The 21,313-nt window shown below is 53.3% G+C and overlaps 1 protein-coding gene across 1 annotated transcript; it reads left to right on the forward strand.

The window, feature by feature from the left end:
- The first annotated feature begins 835 nt into the window (after window positions 1-835).
- Window positions 836-3,104, forward strand: LOC123054190 (cytochrome P450 86A22). Its single transcript, XM_044477903.1, has one exon. It carries the CDS (start codon window positions 1,093-1,095, stop codon window positions 2,680-2,682), a length of 1,590 nt encoding a protein of 529 aa, XP_044333838.1. The 5' UTR covers window positions 836-1,092; the 3' UTR covers window positions 2,683-3,104.
- Window positions 3,105-21,313: the final 18,209 nt, after the last annotated feature.

The raw sequence follows: 21,313 nt of genomic DNA on the forward strand, positions 1-21,313 counted from the left end.
GGCAACGACCAGGCAGAGGTCAGAGGCCAGAATAGCCAGACCAGAGCAGCAGTCCGATGGAGTCAGATCTTGTAGATAAATGTTGGGTGGCCCAACGCCTCCAACCCAACCATCACGAAACCGGGTGCGGCCGCCAGCGTAGGTACGTGCAGCTACAGGGTGCTTGACCTGATCAAAGCTCGCAGCCGCTGGCCAGTTTCACCCATGCATCTACCTGCGTTGGCTTTGCCTGGCCTGATGCTAATGCCGTTTTGGCACCAACCTCTCCTCTCTCACACGTCCCGCTCAGCTGGCGGTACCTCACACCAAATCAAGGCTACGTCTACGTACGTACGTCCTCTCTGTTGCATGCACTGCACGCACACGCATGCTACACTGTTTCCTCATGCGAGCTAGCCAGCCCGCGAACCTGCATGCACACTCAGAACCTGCGAGTAAATAAAATCGATCAAGCATGGCTCACCTAGCCAAGCAAGCCGGGCGTACCGTGTGGTAGAGTGGTGCAGGGCGTACCACGGTCAGGCGCATGCGCCGTGCGCCTTCAATGCGCGCGCATTGAATACCTCCCCGGTCCCCCATTGTTAGGTGCGAGACCAGCCGCGAGCGGCACGCGGCGCGCTCCCGCGCGCGCACCGTCGCGCGCCCGGGCATGCGCCTGCATGCAAAGCCGGCGCCACTGACGCGCCGCTGGTTCGGTTCGGAGCGGAGCGGTCCGCCCGCCCGCCCGCCCAACGGCTCCAGCGGCGATTAATGGCCTGACCCGGACGTTCCCCCCACGGTGGTGACCTGCACGTCAAACCTTCTTCATGCCCCGCCTCCATATATCCCGCGCGCACGCAGGGCGGATGGGGTACGGGCCACTGCCTTGGCCTACTCCTCCAGCTGCAGTGATCACTGGCCGCCTTCCCAGTCGCTCCCAAGTCGTCGCGACAGCGGCAAACCGATTCATTGCCATCCATCGCCCTGCTTGCTCTCGCCCCGGCCGCTTCTATATAGCCCCGTCCTGCCGATCACATTCCATATTGCACCACCTCTCCTGTCCTCACCTCACCTCTCGCTGCGCTCCGGCGATCGAGCTTGGCTAGCTTGGCGATGGAGGCAGGGACGTGGGCGGTGGTGGTGGCGGCGGCGGCCGCGTACCTGGCGTGGTTCTGGCGGATGTCGCGCGGGCTCAGCGGCCCCAGGGTGTGGCCGCTGGTGGGTAGCCTGCCGGGGCTGCTGCAGCACGCGGAGGACATGCACGAGTGGATCGTCGGCAACCTGCGCCGCACCGGCGGCACCTACCAGACCTGCATCTTCGCGGTGCCCGGCGTGGCCCGCCGCGGCGGGCTGGTCACGGTCACCTGCGACCCCAGGAACCTGGAGCACGTCCTCAAGGCGCGCTTCGACAACTACCCCAAGGGCCCCTTCTGGCACGGCGTCTTCAGCGACCTGCTCGGCGACGGCATCTTCAACTCCGACGGCGACACCTGGGTCGCGCAGCGCAAGACGGCCGCGCTCGAGTTCACCACGCGCACGCTCCGCACCGCCATGTCCCGCTGGGTCTCCCGCTCCATCCACCACCGCATGCTCCCCATCCTGTCCGACGCGGCGGCCTCCGGCGCGCACGTCGACCTGCAGGACCTCCTCCTCCGCCTCACCTTCGACAACATCTGCGGCCTCGCCTTCGGCAAGGACCCGGAGACGCTCGCCCGCGGCCTCCCCGAGAACGCCTTCGCCACCTCCTTCGACAGCGCCACCGAGGCCACGCTCAACCGCTTCATCTTCCCGGAGTGCGTGTGGCGGTGCAAGAAGTGGCTGGGGCTCGGCATGGAGACCACGCTGGCGCGCAGCGTCGCGCACGTCGACCGCTACCTCTCCGCCGTCATCAAGACGCGCAAGCTCGAGCTCGCCGGCAAGAGCGACGGGTCCACGCCGCACGACGACCTCCTGTCGCGCTTCATGCGCAAGGGGACCTACTCCGACGACTCCCTGCAGCACGTGGCGCTCAACTTCATCCTCGCCGGCCGCGACACCTCCTCGGTGGCGCTCTCCTGGTTCTTCTGGCTGGTCTCCACCCACCCGGACGTGGAGCGCAAGATCGTGCGCGAGCTCTGCGCCGTCCTGGCGGCGTCCCGCGGCGCAGACGACCCGGCATTATGGCTGGCCGCCCCGTTCGACTACGAGGAGCTGGACCGCCTCGTGTACCTCAAGGCGGCGCTCTCGGAGACCCTCCGGCTGTACCCGTCCGTGCCGGAGGACTCCAAGCACGTGGTCGCCGACGACTACCTCCCCGACGGCACGTTCGTGCCGGCCGGGTCGTCGGTGACGTACTCCATCTACTCGGCGGGGCGCATGAAGACGGTGTGGGGGGAGGACTGCCTGGAGTTCCGGCCGGAGCGGTGGCTGTCGGCCGACGGCACCAAGTTCGAGCCGCACGACTCGTACAGGTTCGTGGCGTTCAACGCCGGGCCGCGCATATGCCTGGGCAAGGACCTGGCGTACCTGCAGATGAAGAACATCGCCGGGAGCATCCTCCTCCGGCACCGCCTGGCCGTGGCGCCGGGGCACCGCGTGGAGCAGAAGATGTCGCTCACGCTGTTCATGAAGCACGGGCTCCGGATGGTGGTGCGCCCGCGCGACCTCGCCCCGACCCTCGACGAGCTCCCCGCCGCGGCACCCGCCGTCGCGGCCTGCGCGTAGAAGATCGATGTGTATGGACCCCCGGCGCCGTGCATGCATGCTCCACGTACGGTTCGTGCCATATGGGGAAGGTCCGGAGGACGAAGTTGGAAGTGGCAAGAAAACTGTGTAGATACACGAGTCCAACACACCAACAGGTACTACTTAGTAGGTGAGTATATCTACATCGGGATAAAGGGATCTGTCTAAAAATATCCAAATCAGAAAGAAAGGGAAACACACAGGGGCAACAAACAATAATGCTCCTCTCCTGTACTGTAATGTACTGTACTGAACTACGTGTGACAGATTAGAAGTGTATAAGCTCCAAATTCGTCTGGGCGGTTTGTGTTAATGCGCCGCCGATTGTTGTTGTTGTTGGCAGGGAGGTTGCGTGTGCAAATGCGAGGTGAAACATACAACTCGATCGAGTGATTATTTTCTGGATGGACCCGTTGGTCCGGGCTTATTAATTCTTCCCCGTTCTATTTCTGGCGTCTTGATTGCCGGTAGCTCGCTGCTCATGGCGTTATTGCACGAGGTGGAGATGAGATCAGTGTACATCGCTGTTGTCCATCTTAAGGTTGTTTGAGGCTCGTGCACGGGACCGAGAGAGCGATTTGATAGTGGGAGTTTCTTTGTTGAGGGAGTTCGATACATCAAACTCTGATCCAGGACAGTGCATCAAAGAGGCAATACAAACTGATAAAGAATTTCGACGTGCCTTTTCATTCTCATTTGATTATTTGATCATTTTCCGGTCGCAAATTTATGTTCGCGAGCTTCTTTTTCAATTAATAAAGGGCCCACACGGCCCCATTTTTATTATGAAATGAAAATGGAACTGAAAATGGAGTATGATGCAACAGCCAAAGCATCAAAAGCAAAAAAGGAAAAGGTTAGGGCATCTTCAATGTAGACCCCTAGAACGGACCTTCCAACCATGTACCTCAAATGTCCGCATCGATCTCAAATGGAATTTGAACAAACCGGATGATTTCATTTAAAACCAACCAAATTCATTACATTTTTCGACATATTTCAACTAAACAAAAAGCGGATGACACTTTTTTAACCTAGTCTAAATCTTGCCGACCTTGGAGGCGTCCGTGTTCCCGGTCTTGTCTTCCCCATGTCCGGCAAGCTCAACAGTCGTGAGCCCCGGGAAGTGAAGCCGCGCGAGGGGAAGAGTAGGACGCGGGACACCGGATGGGCATCTCCTACTCTTCATCACCAGAGTCCGTCGTGTGGGCAACACCACACGTAGACGGGCCGGCCTCGTGGTCGTTGCAGCCAGGCACGAACCGCGCCGGCGGTGCGAACGACGTGGAGCTGGCTACGCGTGCGATCGCCTGCGCCTCCGCTTTGTCCGCCTTCGTGATCTCACATGAACATATCATAAATACTTATTGTCAACTCTTTTCTTATATGTAGGAATTAGAATATATTGATAACTTGCACACAAATTACTCAAAAGATATACTCTTCCGTACTGTGCAAGAACAAGTGTAAACAGTGCAACTTTAGTACTAACAATTATGATTTAAGTATATTAACAAAAAGTGAATTCCATTTTAAGTTCGAAACACAAATTTAAGTAGTGTCATAAGATTGCAGCATGAAAACCGATTGCAGCATGAAAACCCTGGCATTTGTTGTTCGCTCTAGAACTTTTACTACCCATCTCAGCTTTTCTTGGTTTCCTTGTGTTTTCTGCAAAATCGTCCAATCATTCATCCATCTAGCAATCATGTCAATAGGGACACAAGGGTCCGAAATTTTCTTATTTTTTCGCGAATATGCAAAAGCTTTGCGTATCATTGCATTGATAGGTGCAAGAGTACTAGGGACGTGGCGCGGTGGAAGAGGTGGTTTAGGACGTTGACGATCACGAAGAGCATGGGGGACACGGGGTCGCCCTGACGAAGCCCCTTGCAATGGTGGATCGGCGGCCCCGGGAGCCCGTTGATGAGCACTCTAGTACTAGCCGTGGAGATGAGGATGGAGATCTGAAAGTGCGCTATATCGACTAGAGGGGGGTGAATAGGCGATTTTTACAAATTCGTCACTGAGGAATCTCAGGGTGAGGAAATTCCTAAGCAACGAACTACTTAGGAGCGGAATAAGTACTTAGATGCAAGCATAACAGAGTAGTAGCACAGTCATCATGATGAAATGAAAACAAGCACAGAGTACAAGTAGCGTAAACACAAGATAGCAGGCTGAAGACAAGGTGACTGAAGAAATAGGATTCAGGAAATTGAGAAAGTCTTCAGTCAAAGTCTTCAAATAGTAACGATCAAGTACTTCAGCATATGAATGAGGAAATGAAAGGGTTGAGGAAATAGGACCAGTAGCTCGGTAAAGACAGTGACTTGGTAGACCAGTTCCAACTGCTGTGACAATCGTACGTCTGGTTGGAGCGGCTAGGTATTTAAACCTGAGGACACACAGTCCTCATCGTATTCTCCTTGAGCTAAGGTCACACAGACCTCGCCCAATCACTCATGGTAAGACTTCAGGTGACTTCCAAACTTTCACAGACTCGGTCACTCGGCGATCCACAATTTCCTCTTGGATGCACTAGACCATGACGCCTAACCGTCTGGAGGATGCACAGTCCTCAAAGGTAACAAGCGTCAGTTCCACACAGGAACAATCTCTTCAGTGATACTCAATCACTTTGGGTTTTTAGGTGTTTGGGTTTGGGTTTTCCTCACCTGATGATTTTCGCTCAAAGTCCTCAGAGGATGGGATGCTCTCAATTGACAAGTGTCAGTTTCTCTCGGAGCAGCCAAGCCAGCTAGTGGTTGTAGGGGGCGACAATTTATAGCCTAGGGAGCAGCCCAACATGATAAGACATAAATGCCCTTCAATGATATGAACGTTAGGTCAGTAGATATTTTGGGACAGCTGGCGCATAGCACAGCAGCAGTCGGAAATTTGAGTATCAAATTCCTCAGGGCTATCATGTTCCTTACTTGTAGGCAATCCGCACTCGCGAATTCCTAAATCCACAGTCAGAATAAATTCCTCAGAGACCAGAAGATCTTCGTCTTTGTCACTGAAGAAATTGACTGAACTGTATGAGATTTCTAATGGCTTCACTCGAAAGGATTGGAAGGTGTAGGATTTTGAGATGAGCATCACTTGGAAATTTTTCCTTAGTTTTACCTCGACCCCCTTTAACAGTACGGTGTTTCCTATGACTCAAGAAAGAGAAACGAAACTACGAAAACAAAAGTCTTCACGCTACATATTCCTCGCATGAATATCAAGTCTTCAGGATCACACCAAATTCTTCACTTTCAAAGTCTTCAGAAAGCCAAAGTCTTTAGTGGAAGACATTCATTTTTAGGGGTCGACTTTCTCTGTAAATATCAAACTCCTCATAGACTTATAGACCTGTGTACACTCGCAAACTCATTAGTCCCTTAACCTATAAGTCTTCAATACACCAAAATCACTAAGCGGCACTAGATGCACTTACAATCTCCCCCTTTTTGATGATTGATGACAATATAGGTTAAGTTTTCAACGGGGATAAACATATGAAGTGTAAATACTGATATTGAGGAATTTGATTGCAAGATATTGAAGAACTCCCCCTGAAGAAGTGCATATGTGAGGAATTTGCCTTGAATAGCAATTGCACATTTTAGAGTAGAATCATGGAGATCTCCCCCTATATCTTGTAATTCATACACGCATTTAACATATGATATGAAGAATTTGAAATGCATGATGAAATATGGTGTGTGATGTAATTCAGCATGCGTGCATTAACATATATGAGGAAATAGTGAAGGAAATATGCCCTAGAGGCAATAATAAAGTTGTTATTTATATTTCCTTATATCATGATAAATGTTTATTATTCATGCTAGAATTGTATTAACCGGAATCTTAGTACATGCGTGAATACATAGACAAAACAGAATGTCCCTAGTATGCCTCTACTTGATTAGCTCGTTAATCAAAGATGGTTAAGTTTCCTCACCATATACATGTGTTGTCATTTGATGAATGGGATCACATCATTAGGAGAATGATGCGATGGACAAGACCCATCCGTTATCTTAGCATGTTGATCGTTTAGTTTTATTGCTATTGCTTTCTTCATGACTTATACATATTCCTTTGACTATGAGATTATGCAACTCCCGAATACCGGAGGAACACCTTGTATGCTATCAAATGTCACAACGTAACTGGGTGATTATAAAGATGCTCTACAGGTGTCTCTGAAGGTGTTTGTTGGGTTGGCATAGATCGAGATTAGGATTTGTCACTCCGAGTATCGGAGAGGTATCTCTAGGCCCTCTCGGTAATGATCATCACTATAAGCCTTGCAAGCAATGTGACTAATGAGTTAGTTGCAGGATGATGCATTACGGAACGAGTAAAGAGACTTGCCGATAACGAGATTGAACTAGGTATGAGGATACCGACGATCGAATCTCGGGCAAGTAACATACCGATGACAAAGGGAATGACGTATGTTGTTATGCGGTTTGACCGATAAAGATCTTCATAGAATATGTAGGAGCCAATATGAGCATCCAGGTTCCGCTATTGGTTATTGACCGGAGATGTGTCTCGGTCATGTCTACATACTTCTCGAACCCGTAGGGTCCGCACGCTTAACATTCGATGATGATTTGTATTATGAGTTATGTGATTTGATGACCGAAGTTTGTTCGGAGTCCCGGATGAGATCACAGACATGACGAGGAGTCTCGAAATGGTCGAGAGGTAAAGATTCATATATTGTAAGGTTGCATTTTGACATCGGAATGGTTCCGAGTGGTTCGGACATTATTCCGGAGAACCGGGAGGTAATTACCGGAACCCCCCGGGAGAAGTATTGGGCCTATTGGGCCTTATTGGAGGAGGTGAGAAAGGCCACGTGAGAGGGGTGACCCCCTTGCCCTAACCGAATTGGACTAGGGGAGGGGGCGGGGCATGCCGGCCACGGGAGGCAGGAGCATGCGGCACGACCGGCGCTGCTTTGGGCGGCTGGAGCAACAAGACCAGAGGTGGAAGAAGCACTACGGCCGTTGGATGGACATAGTACGGTCACTGGAGCTAGAATCGTTCATATTGACTAAGTTGACAAAGCACTCCGTCCCCGTCAACTTATTAGGCCCACAAGTCAGCCTCCCACCAAGGTGGGTCCCAACCAGCAGGGGGAGTTTTCATTTTTTTGTGCGTAATAAGGAGGCACTTCCGGTGGGTCCGAGCTGACAGCGGGGGGAACGTTTTTTCGCGCAATACGGTGGCCCGTCCGGTGGGTCCCAGCAGTCAGGGGGCAAACGTTTTTTCACGAAATACGGTGGCCCGTCCGGTGGGTCCCTGCTGTCAGGTGGAGGAATCATTATTTTCCGCGTAATAAGGAGACACTTCCTTGCTGCCGTCGTGGACCCAGCTGTCAGCCTCTCCACGTACAGTCCACGTCCGATGGAAGCTGTTCCTTGACCATGTTGACCATGTCGCGCCGAGAGCACCAGGGCGGTGGACGACGGCGAGGCCTAGGAAGGGGACGATGCGGAACCGGGGAAGACGCGGCAGTGGAAGCCCGTGCGGAGAGGGGTATGAGGGTTCACTGGTTCGGCTGCGGTGTGAGGCTGTCGTCGCCGCGGAATAACAGGGGGTGTGGGTGAGTAGAGGGATGGCCTGGCCAGCGGTGGGAGTAGTAGGGGGCGGTGAGGCCTCCGCGGCATCACAGCCGGCCACGGGAGGCAGGAGCACGCGGCACGACCGGCGCTGCTTTGGGCGGCTGGAGCAAGAAGACCAGAGGTTGAAGAAGCACTACGGCCGTTGGATGGACATCGTACGGTCACTGCAGCTAGAATCGTTCATATTGACTAAGTTGACAAAGCCCTTGGTACACGTCAACTTAGTAGGCCCACAGGTCAGCTTCCGAAACGGTGCGATCCAGATGTCGGGGGGAGGAATCATTTTTTGGGCGGGTGAAGCTAGAATATCCGAGGTTGAAGAAGAAGCACGGCATCCGTTGGATGGACATCCAACGGCCACTGCTGCTAGAACCTTGTGTTGACTATAATAAGTCGACAAAGCCTTGCATACGCGTCAACTTCTTTTTTTAGGGGACGCGTCAACTTAGTAGGCCCACAAGTATGTGGGAGAGAACTTATAGCCCATTTGCGATTTGTAAGAATGTACAGCCCATTTTTGAATTCTAATGGAATTTACTACAACCCATTTACAATTTGTTAAAAGTACAACCCATTTTCTAGCTAGGAAAACGATTAATAATTTCAACCAACCGTTCAAGACAGAATTCAATAAAAATTTCCCACATTTTGATGGGATCCGAAATATTTTTATCCCGAATTTTCTAGTCAGATTAAATATAAATTTGTATTACATAAAAATCTAACAAAACATTGCGCGCGCAACAATTAAAAATTAAGATTTTCAAAATCCATAAATAATATTTTATAAACTAATTCCGTGCTTGGTGCATTTTTTTATAGTTACTGCCTAGTTTTTATAATTACATCCCATTTATTATTTTTAAAGCCCATTTTCCTGTTAAGCCTAATGCATCCCTCCTAGGAAAGATTTGCAGCCCAGCGGGGCGGAGAATAACAAGTTGAACTTGCGTGGGTATTCCTCAAAAAAACGTATAGCTGGGCTAGCCATTTTCATCTTGAAAAAAATTAATATCTGGGTTGGGTATCTATCCTGGGCTAGACGGGCCACAGCCAGCCCAGTTAATACCCTGCTCTCCTCTGAACAACAACGAAAACATCGCCACGAAAAACTCTGCAGTGCTCACGCCTCAAAAACACAAATACTGCTCGAGCTGCTTGGTCCCAGCTGTCGGCCGCACCTTGTGCAATTCTCTCGTTTATTGACTACATAGGTTGACAATGGTGTGGGATCGTGATGTCAGGAAACTAGGAGGAAGCAAAAAAAATATAGTTGTACATAATAAGGAGGCACTTGCGTACGTACGTCTATGGCCCTAGTGGGTCCCTACTGTCAACCAGTCAAAATAAAGTCATCTCCTGAATCCTCATGTTCATTGACCATGTTAACAATGCTCGGCGCCATGGCGAGCGCAACAACTCAAAGGACGACGGAGAGGGCCTCGCGGGCCCTACGGATGGTCTGATACAGCGCCCGATGCTCATTCAGGAAGCCAGGATCATCGGACACCTATGAGCACCTTCGAGAGACTAAGACGGCATGAAACGGTAAGGCCGCGCTTGAGAGCTCTGGTTTATTTCACAACTGTATTAAGATACAAGTGTAATTTACTCGTCATCGGAAACAACGCGTGAAATACAGGCGTAATGAAACCGAGGGCCCGAGGTCTGTAAGTAAAACCGGCGGGTTATGCGTGTAATTTGAGAGACCGGTGTATATTTTACTAGTCGAAATCGACCAACCAAGCGCTTCGCCCAAGACCATCTGCTTTTATTTACAAGCGTCAGTTTTACAAGCGGTTTTTGTTGGAAAACGACGATCCTATCACGGCCTAAGATGATGAGTTGGTCGGAAGATCATATGGTTTCACGTCTAACCTACCCGACTTGTCGTATAGGCTATGAATGAAACATAAGACGATGAACTTCTTAAGCACAGAAACAACAGAAGAGGATGATCTTCCCAAAAAGCAAATCACTGGCATTAGATCGACATGCAAAACAATACGAAGCATTATTCTCAGGAGCCACGGTGAACAGCTCGTGATGCCGCATGCCACAACATTCCAAGCTCAACTTTGCAATCAAACACAAGGCCTGGCATTACATATACAATATTCAGAACAAACTCTTAAAATATCTTACATAAGTCAACATTCATGTGACTATGCATCTCAGCAGAGTAAATATTTACTTCTGAACTGAAGACAGGAATAGGAAGAAACGATCGACGTTGCTCACAGCAAAGGGCGTCCCACTCAAAAGTATCAAATGCATGTCTTCTGGCTAACATCAATCAGCAAAAATTGACAAGGTTTTCCAATTCCAATATATTAAACTAATGTCAACTTTGACAAGCTTTTCCCATTCAAAATATGTAATGCCTATGATTGTGGAACGGGCAGGGTTTGTCATCAGTTTCTCATCTGATAGTTCGGTGGCTCAAGGTGACGATGAATGATTAGAGAACCATTCGATGTATTGTGCATGATGAAGTATTATTATGGAGGACACGAACCATCTGAACATTTTGTGCAGTTCCACTAAAATCAAGCTGAGCATCCCCGTGGATTTCATATTTATATGCTGCCAGAAAACAAAGACACATCAGCACACACATGAATATTGGCCCCAATGTCAACCCACCAATCGGTGGATGTCGGTGTACAAAAAGAGGGGTGTGTTTTTGTACCCCTATACCTGTGCATGGGCAGTCCGAGCCGCGCCTACAGTCACGCAAAGCAGAACATAGGGGGTGAGCCAAGGTAAGACCGAAGCCCACGATGAGTAGAGCGACGCCAAGACCAAGACCACAAAGAGCAGAGGGACGAAGCAGGTTCCCCCGGCAAGACCCTTGCCTCAGCAGCCCCGGCAAGACCCTTGCCGGGGCAGCTCACCCCACACCAACAGAGCGAGCCACCCTTGAGCCCACGGTCCCCAACGCCATCATCCACGTGGGGCCAGGGCTCGGGAAGGCACCTCTGTGGTGGCATGCAGATCTTTGTGAAGACATATTCAAGATCGGATGAGGATTAGAAGACGACGATCCTCGGCAAGATCCTTGCCGAGGAAGGCCACCAGACCCCCGGCAAGGCCCTTGTCGGGGATGACAGCGCGCCACGGCAAGACCCTTGCCGGGCCATCCGGCAAGGCCCTCGCCGAGAACGCCAGCGGGGCCACCACCAGGCCCACGTCAACCGAGCTTCCACCGCCGTTCACATGCAGCTGCCAGCCCAACCAGCTAGCGGGCACCTGCATGGCAACATGCAGCTCCCAGGACAACTCATCGAGCGGCTGCGTGGCGGCATGCAGATCTTCGTGAAGGCTCCACCACCGCGCCACCTCAGCTGCCTGCTTGCCTACATGGCACCGCACGCATCACTGGCCGAGGCACATGTCGAAGCGAGGAGGAGCGGCGACGGACGGGACGGGCCTCGCCCCCATCCCCGATAAAGCAAGGGGACACCTAAGCTACGCATTAAATGCGTCTTGTCCTGTAATACGAGCGATAAGCTCAGGGCACTGTACGCCTTTCCACCTCCTCTGTGCCACTGTGGCAGCCCCTTCTGACTATAAAAGGAGGCCTATGGCATACTGGAGAGGGATTCGACTCTTTCGAACCACGCACTGACCACGGCTAGTTCGAGAGCTCAAGAACTCTATGAAATACACCCACCAAAGCAGGACTAGGGTTTTACGCATCCTCGCGGCCCGAACCTGGGTAAACGATTCGTGTGCTGGCTACTGATCCTGCTCTTCTTGCAACCCTACGCCCCGGCAACCGTAGTAGGGATTCTTGTGATCCCATAGGTGTCGTTCCACACCGACATCTTTGGCGCGCCAGGTAGGGGGCGCAATTGTGAGAATCTGGTCTAGTAGTTAGCCTAGCAGTTCTTCATTGCCCTTGGCTCCTGAGAAGAAGGCAGCCAGGGGGAACGACGCCGGCTCGGCAGCATAAAAGCTAAGTTATTCAGAGCTTTGAGTTATTTCCTCCTTTACGTAAGGTTATCGTCCTCGGAGATCTCGCCTATGAGACACCTGCACGCAAAGGGGCCCTCCCGCAATTGGCAACGCCCTTGTTCTGTTTCGAGTCCGCTCAATAGCTCAAAGCGGCCGCGTCGAAAGTGGCGGGGTAGCCTTCCGCACTTGGCAACACTCCCGACTCTGACTCGAGTCAAGCTCGATAGTTCGGGCGGCCGCCCTAAGGGCGGCAAGGTGGTTCGCCCGGCAGCAAGCACACCCGGCAGGCCAATGGGGATCCGTCCCCAAGACGCCGCCTTGGGTTTACGCGTCGGCGGGCCTACCCAGTAACGTAGGGTGGACATACAAAGGAAAATCGAACAGGAAAATAACATGCATAATACTGAAAATGCTGCAGAGTTATATTACATCAAATTGTTGCTGCGGTTCTAACTAGAGATAGCGATTGTCTTGGTTGTGAATCTGTAGCGGCGATAAAGAACGGGATGCCTAATCCCGGTGCTGGCCCTCCACCCTCAGAATTCCGCCGACACGGCTGATGATGGGCTTGATGCGCTCCCTGAGCGGCGCGAGGTCAGTACCCTCCGGCAAGCTCTCTAGCGCGGCGTCGAAGTTGAGGTCGGGGTACCAGTGCGCCACCTTGATGAGAACCTTGGTCATGGCACCCTGGCAAACCCTCCGGGACTCCTCAGCCAGTGAGGCCGCCCGGTTGGCGTGGAGCCGCTCCAGAGCACCAACGACCTTCTCAAAGAACATGGTCAGGCTGCAATTGGCGCTCACGCTCCGCTCTGGGACGTACCTCACATCCGGCATCCCCATGATGGCCAGCTGCGCGGCGGCTTGGTTGGCGACGGTGGCGAGGCGATCGAGCCAACGGTTCTCGCCCGCCATGTGATCCGTGAAGTTGAGGCCCTCGTTCGTCCGCAACTGCTTCTCCGCCTCCAGCTCCTTGGCCAGGATCCCCTCCCAGGTTTTGGCCTCCGACAGCACCTTCTCGAGACCCTCCAGCTTCAACTGGAGATCTTTGATGGAGTTGTTAGCCTCGGAGAGCTCCCCGGCCTTGCTGACGACCGTGCCCTGCGCCTGTGTCAGGGCACTGTTAAGCGTGTCCCTCTCCTAGGACAGCTTCAGGGCCTGCTCCTTCAGCCCGTCGCGCTCCGCCTCCAGCTCCTCCACCTTGCCGGCGTGAACCTGGGCCTGGGCATTGAGTGCCTCTTCGTGCCTCTGCTCCAGCTCACTGGTCCGCTGCAAGACAAGCTTCTCCACCTCTGCATCCTTGCCGCGAAGCATGGCGACAAGCTTTTCCTCGCGTGCAGCGAGGTCCTCCTCCTAGGAGTTCAGTGCGGCCTCGCGCTGGGTCCGAGCGGCTTCGGCGGCAGCGGCCAAGTTCTTCGTCGCCTCCTGAGCTTTCTTGACGTCGGCGAGCTTCATGGTGAGCTCCACGTCGCGCTTGGCCTGCTCACCCTGGGCAGCCTTGAGCTCCTTGTGGGCCACGCGGAACCAGTCCTGTGCCTCGGCAACGCGCTTCTGGAGGTTCGCCTCCGCCTTCTCCACCACCGCCGTCCTGGTCTTAGCCTTGTCCAGGCGGGCGCGGTGGAGCGCCTGGAGCTTCCGGAAGCTGGCGCCCATGGCGTGGAGGAGCCGCTCTTCCTGCGAACTGTCGCCGCCAACGATCGGCTCGTCGACGACTTCAAGCCCGGCAGCGGCAAGCACCTCGTCGTCGAACACCTCTCCCTCAACGAGTGTCCTGGTGCTCGACGCGCCTGGAAGGTGGATGAACAAGTCGTCACTCACCCTCAGGTACTTGCCGGAGCCGGAAGCAGCAGAGGAGGAAGGCTGGTCGCCAGCCTTCTCCTCCTCCTCCTCGGCAGCCGCCCCGCCGGCTTCCCCGGCAGGCCCCTTGCCGGCCTCCCCGGCAGGCCCCTCGGCGGCGTCCTGGGCAGCATCCTTGGCAGCCTCCTCGATGGCGATCTTCTCGGCGTCCGCCTCGGCGGCCTTGGCGACGCCCTCGATGACGGCGTCCACGTCCTCTGGGTTCACCGAGGAGGAATCTGGGCGCCGAAGAAGGGGGTGAGGCAAGGCCAGGACCAAGAGCCAGAAAGAAAAAGAACAGGGACGAACGGCGAACGGCTTACCAGTGCCGGTACCAGGCTGGGAAACGGAAGCCCCCTCCCCGCCAACATTTGGCGTCGAGGCAAAGCCGCCGGCGCCCAAGTTCTCCTCCTCCTCCTCCATGTGCGTGGGCTCGGTATTTGGCGCCCTTGCCGGGGACGCCCCTCGAGGCGGCGTGGTCGATGGGGGCGGCGTGTTGGGAGTAGCCCTCTGCGGCTCCTCCTGCTGCTGCTCTCCTCCTGCATATCTGGCAAGGTCAGCACCAAAATGTCGTGCCCCTAACACGTGTCGACGGGGGAAGAGTGAATAACTTACGCTGGGGGCTAGGCCGGGGGCTGCTGTCTAGGCTGCTCAACACCACCAACGGCGCCCTCGAAGTAACAGCCGGGGGCTGGCCACCCGCCCAGACCTTGGCCCTCTTCGCTCTCTCGGCCAGCGTCTCCCCGTCCCTGCAAAGATGAAAACAAATCAAGACAAGCAACACAGATTGAGGAGGCAGAGATAACGAAAAGGAACCAGATACTTACTCGTCGTCCACCTCCTCCTCTGCTGTCTTCCTCTTCCTCCTCGCGCTGAGGGATCCATAATCAAAAGTAACCTCCGTATCAACATTCGCCGGAGGAGGAGAAGGAGGTGGTGTCTGGACACGCGCGGACGAAGAAGGGGCGGCTGTCTTCTTCTTCACCGCGGCCTTCGCCGGCTTCTTTGCCGCTGCGGCCCTCGTGTGGCGCCCGGGCCCCTCCAAGGTTAGCTGTGGCCGCGCAGCCCTACCGGGCCGGACCGGGTCGCCGGAACTGGCCCGCCGCAGGACTCGCCCCCTCCCCGTAGGCGGCGTCGAGTCTGCGGTCTCGGCCTCCTCCTTCGACGACTCGCCGGTCACATCTTCAACCAGAGGAGCCTCGGTGCCGGCGCTGCTGGCTCCCCCGGCGGCCGCCGCCCACCGGGCGAGCTCCTCCTCCTCCGCGGCCGTCGCGGCCTTGTCCTCCACACCGCCGGTGCTGCCGGCCTCCCTGGCAAGCTATGCCTCCCTCGCCCTGGTGGTGATGTAGTCCAGTTCCGCCTGGGTGGTGTCCTGGACAAGCAGCCGCTCGGTGTCGGCATTGACGTACCCCTCGTGCAGGGTGTCAAAGAACTGCTGCACCTCGACGTCCTTCGGCTCCTTCCAGCTCGGGTCGGGGCCATGCGCGTTGCAGTCCGGCATCATGGCAATGATATCGGACCGGCGCGAGTTATTGCAAAACGGGACCACCCCCGTCGGCAGCTTGAACAGAGGCCCCTTGAGGACCTTGCCGGCCTTCGCGGCGGCCCTCGCGACCTTGCCGGTCCGCTCAACCTCGCCGTCGCGGTCCACGTCAAGCTGGAAGAGCCGCTGGTAGAAATGGGCATGCCCCATCACTGTGAAGTTGTGGTCGAGGCCGAGACGAAGCCGCATGATGTCGGCGGGGTTCGTGAAGAGCCAGGCTGGCCTCCCCTTGTTGTGCAGCGGAGCGATCCGGCGGCGGATGAAGTCCGCCCCGATCATCTCAAGGGTGAGGCCGGCCTCGGTGAGCCGGAGGATCCTGGTGGCGGCAACCGTGAGCTTCTCGTCATCAGCATCGACGTCACTCCAATCGCTTCTGCGGACCGGCGGCGCCCGGCGAACTTCGCAGAACGCCGACGGGTCCTCCTACTCGATCCAGCACCACCGGCCCCGCCATTCTTCCCACCTCTCCTTCATGGCGCCCTCCGGATACGCTCACTTGGATCTTGAGACCCAGGCGATGCAACTGGAGATGGCGCCCCTGGTTGGATCCGAGGGGAGAAGTAATGGCGGAAGAGCGCCGTGTTGGGGTGCACCCCGGTGAAGCCCTCGCAGAGATGCGCGAAAAGGGCCATGCACGCCACCGCATTCGGAGTGAAATCCAGGAGGCGGAAGCCAAAGGTATGCATGACGTCGCTGAAGAAATCGGAGAAGGGAGGACAGAGCCCGCAGGAAAAATACTCGACAAAGAAGGGGTACCGATTTGGGGCAGCCTCGGCGCAGTCGGCGGGGATGACGCGCGTGGCTGGATGCTCCGAATCCCCCCCCCCCCGGTCTTCACTCCCCATAGGGGCCTGAAGGATTCCCGAAGGTCGAACAGGTCAACCGTCGAGGGGAAAAAGGCGGACTGCATCTGCTGCACCGCCAGTGCACTCTCCGGCGGCTCCACGGCTCCGGCGTCCTTGGCCACTCCCTTGCCCTTCGTGGATTTTGGCGCCATGGCGACTGGGGGAGGAGGGCAGGACAGAGGGCAACGGAAGCGCAACGACGGCGAGCGGGGATGAAGCTTGGAGAAGAAGAGGAAGGCAGACGGAGGTTTTTGAGATTGGGGTTGCGCGAAGGGTAAAAGGAACAGTGCGCCCACGGTTATCCCTTTTTATGGGGAAGCCGCGGGTCGCGCTGCCCTTTTACTACGATGTGATGCATGCGTGCGGAAACCGCCCCACGCATGCCGCCCACGTCACGCACACCCCTCCACGCCGTGCCGTGCGCGCGGGTCGTGGGAAGCGCAGCACGCGAAAAGTCTTACCGCGGTAAAAACCGCCCCGCCTGCCCGCGCACCGTTTTGGGCCTGGCCCAACAACGTGTCGCGCTTATGTGTGGCCCAGGCCCGGGGGCTCCTATCGGTGTACAAAAAGAGGGGTGCGTTTTTGTACCCCCTATACCTGTGCACGGGCAGTCGGAGCCGCGCCTACAGTCACACTAAGCAAAACAGGGGGGGTGAGCCAAGGTAAGACCAAAGCCCAAGATGATCAGAGCGACCCCAAGACCAAGACCACAAAGAGCAGAGGGACGAAGCAGGTTCCCCCGGCAAAGACCCTTGCCGGGGGCAGCCTCAGCAGCCCCAGCAAGACCCTTGCCGGGGCAGCTCGCCCCACACCAACATAGCGAGCCACCCTTGAGCCCACGGTCCCCAACGCCATCATCCACGTGGGGCCAGGGCTCGGGAAGGCACCTCTGTGGTGGCATGCAGATCTTTGTGAAGACATATTCAAGATCAGATGAGGATTAGAAGACGACGATCCTCGGCAAGATCCTTGCCGAGGAAGGCCACCAGACCCCCGGCAAGGCCCTTACCGGGGACGACACCGCGCCACGGCAAGACCCTTGCCCTGCCACCCGGCAAGGCCCTCGCCGAGAACGCCAGCGGGGCCACTGCCAGGCCCACGTCAACCGAGCTTCCACCATCGTTCACATGCAGCTGCCAGCCCAACCAGCTGGGCGGGCACCTGCGTGGCAACATGCAGCTCCCAGGCCAACTCATCGAGCGGCTGCATGGCGGCATGCAGATCTTCGTGAAGGCTCCACCACCGCCCCACCTCAGCTGCCTGCCTGCCTACATGGCACCACACGCATCACTGGCCGAGGCGCGTGTCGAAGCGAGGAGGAGCGGCGACGGACGGGACGGGCCTCGCCCCCGTCCCCGATAAAGCAAGGGGACACCTAAGCTACGCATTAAATGCGTCTTGTCCTGTAATACGAGCGATAAGCTCAGGGCACTGTACGCCTTTCCACCTCCTCTGTGCCACTGTGGCAGCCCTTTCTAACTATAAAAGGAGGCCCATGGCATACTGGAGAGGGATTCGCCTCTTTCGAACCACGCACTGACAACAGCTAGTTCGAGAGCTCAAGAACTCTCTGAAATACACCCACCAAAGCAGGACTAGGGTTTTACGCATCCTCGCGGCCCGAACCTGGGTAAACGATTCATGTGCTGGCTACTGATCCTGCTCTTCTTGCAACCCTGCGCCCCGGCAACCGTAGTAGGGATTCTTGTGATCCCATAGGTGTCGTTCCACACCGACAGTGAACTAACAAACTGAAAGTACGGTAAATAGATTATCATACCCAGATGCCCCATCATTGTTGCTTAGAGTGACATTGACAGACTTGGAGTCCTATCCTGGCTTCTTGGTACTTGTTTGGGCACTTGTTTGCCCAGTGTTCCTCCGAACCACAAGTAAAGTAGCCATCTCTGCAGACTAGTCATGTCACCAGCGTCTAATACTCTGTAAAGCTTCTCGATCATTCCTTGTGTAATGTAGCGCAAACAGTGACCGATTCTTTCTGCAAAGTGGTAAGACCAAATGGACCCACTAATGCAGCAGTTTGCCTTAGACACATTGGCTCCTTTTGTGCAGTTCAACTAAAATCAAAGTCGGAATAAAACCGAGCTTTAATTTTGATATCCCTGTAAGCAACAAAAGGTATAAGGGAAACAATTACTGAGAAATAACGGTTGATGACTTGTACTCCCAGAAGAAAAACATCTACTGATCTACCTTATCTTAATGGGAAACAAAGTAGGAGAGTAGCAATTCTCAATCAGTGTGATTCATTAATATTAACTGAGACATTATCTTAACAATGCCTTGTTTCAACATGTATAAAGAACGACAAAGCAGAAAAGTATCATTCCTAAAACAATGCGACTGATTCATTTTAACAGAAACATTATCTTAACAATACCTTGGTTAAACATGTAGAAAGAACTACAAAGCAGGATAGTACCATTTGTAAAACACTGTAACTAATATATAATAACAGAGACATTATCTGAACAATACATTTCTTAAACATGTACTCCGGCCGATCCCTAACAGAAATGGTACTCCCGCCGATCCCTAACAAGTATTGCAGTTTTGAACTAAGATTCAGTAGTTAATTCTGAGGAAAGTAGGTACTGACCTTTCAAGACCAAGATTTGAAACAACGCCCGAGGTGGATCTAAAAGAGATCTCAACACATATATGGAAATCCGGTCTCATTTTGTGCAGTTCCACCAAAATTAAGCGAAGCAAAATGTCGCAATAGCAACAAGTTGAATAGATATCCCTATTTTAACAGAGGCAAAAAAGGAATCAATTACTGGCCAATAAAGGAGGATGAAACATGCGGCCACAAAAATGGTAATCCCGCCAATCCCTAACAAGTGTTGCAGTTTTGAAATAAGATTCGGTAGTTAATTCTGAGAGTGGCATTGCTTAATTTTAGCAGCGGCATTAGATTAACAAAAAGCCTAAACAGTTCCAGGGGAGAGTGGGTGCAACAACAACATGTGCTTCCATCTACTTATAAAGGGGGTGATGCAGAGTTTGTTGTAACAAAGCAACAAGCATAATGTCTGGGTTGGTCCCATTTTTGTTCACTACTTAATGGGAAAAGACAGCAATACAATAGCTTCAATTCAACATTTATTTAAAACAGTACCAATACAAGTAGCACATCATCTCAAAACACACTGCACGATCATGTGGATGAAGGCAAGTACCAACCTGTCATGACGCGCACAAGATCACGTACAAATCTGCCAACACGAATAGGAAATCCAATCTCGTTTTGTGCAGTTACTCTGAAATCAAGTAAAGTCGCCGGTGAGACATTTAAGTTTGCTATAGCAACAAGTTGAATAGATATCCCTGATTGAATAGAGGCAAAAAAGGAAACAATTACTGCCAATAAAGGAGGATGAAACATGCGGCCACAAAAAGAAGCATCTACCTTATCTTGATGGAAAACTAAGTATAGGACAGTAGCATTTCTAAAACGGTTGCATTGATTCATATTAAAAGAGAAATTCTCTTAAAATAGTTCAGTAGTTAATTCTGAGAGTGGCATTGCTTAAATACAATAGCTTCAATTCAACATTTATTTAAAACAGTACCAATACAAGTAGCACAACATCTCAAAACACACTGCACGATCATGTGGATGGGACATGTGACATGCCAGCACCATGTGCGTCCACATGTATAAATGGGTGATGCAGAGTATGTAGCCAAGCAACATATCTGCGTTGGTCCCATATTTGTTCTCTTTGAAACTTTTTTCGATGTGACGGCAGCAAATCTAGTCCTGCACAAACTACCCGACCCCCCAGTTTCTTTCCCTTTTCAACAAAGAGTTGGGTTCCTTATAGATGTGTGTACTGGGTTACCCCCTTTTTCCCTTTTGGACCAACAAAGCGGCTGGATAGCTAGTCTATACTACTTTCCCTCCCTCCTTTCCTCATTGAACCACGTCCCAGATTCATGCTCCACCCCACCGCAGCCTTCTTTCCTCTTTGAACCAAGACCTAGATTCGACTACAGAATCGAAAAAGATCAGCATGCAGCTAGACCAATGACGGTTTCAAAGAAACTTATACCTTAGGGTCATCGGGATGTGGCAAGGCGTGCGGCGGGAGGTCGGATCTGCCCACACTACGTACGGTAGCGAGGAAGAAGGGGTCGGTGGCCCTCCCGCACAGGCGCTGGGTGAAAGAGAAAAGTGCAGCCGGCAGTGGATTGCCTCCCTCGCCGAAGGCGATAGAGTGAACGCTGCACCTCCTCCCCTTCCCGGTGTGACGGGATCCGGACGCCTCCTTCGCCAGCTGTCTGTGAGGGGGGTGAGAGAGATAGAGGCCACAACGCAGTCTTGTTTAGATCTGGTGAAGAGGGTGAGAGACAGTGAATATAGCAACCCCAGCAAAGGAACGCCGAGCCTCCAGCGTGTATATATATATATGTAGTGCGGCGAGAGTGTGGAGAGTGCAAACCCTAGCGAACAAGCGCTAAGGCTCCAGCTTATATATATATACACTATAGTACGGATTGAGCTCCGGTGCCTTAACAGCACCTGCTTTTGGCTGTATGACAGGTGGGCCAGCCACATTTTGGGCCCACCTGTCATAAACCCAAAGGCAGGTGCACTAAAGTCAATGAAGCTGCGTCCATATAGTACTCGTGTATACGACTAATATATAGTGGAGTGGTTTTCTTATTCTCTCCATAACAATCATTTTAAATTGTGTAAGTACGAAACGAAACTCTTTATTTAACGTACCAGTGAAGAAAACTACTACTCCCTCTGTTCCTAAATA

This window comes from Triticum aestivum, chromosome 2D, assembly GCF_018294505.1.
Source record: "Triticum aestivum cultivar Chinese Spring chromosome 2D, IWGSC CS RefSeq v2.1, whole genome shotgun sequence".
In the NCBI taxonomy this organism is placed as follows: domain Eukaryota; kingdom Viridiplantae; phylum Streptophyta; class Magnoliopsida; order Poales; family Poaceae; genus Triticum; species Triticum aestivum.

Bases quoted from the DNA above. Each gene is read 5' to 3' on its own strand.
- LOC123054190 (XM_044477903.1), top strand. From the start codon at position 1,093: ATGGAGGCAGGGACGTGGGCGGTGGTGGTGGCGGCGGCGGCCGCGTAC.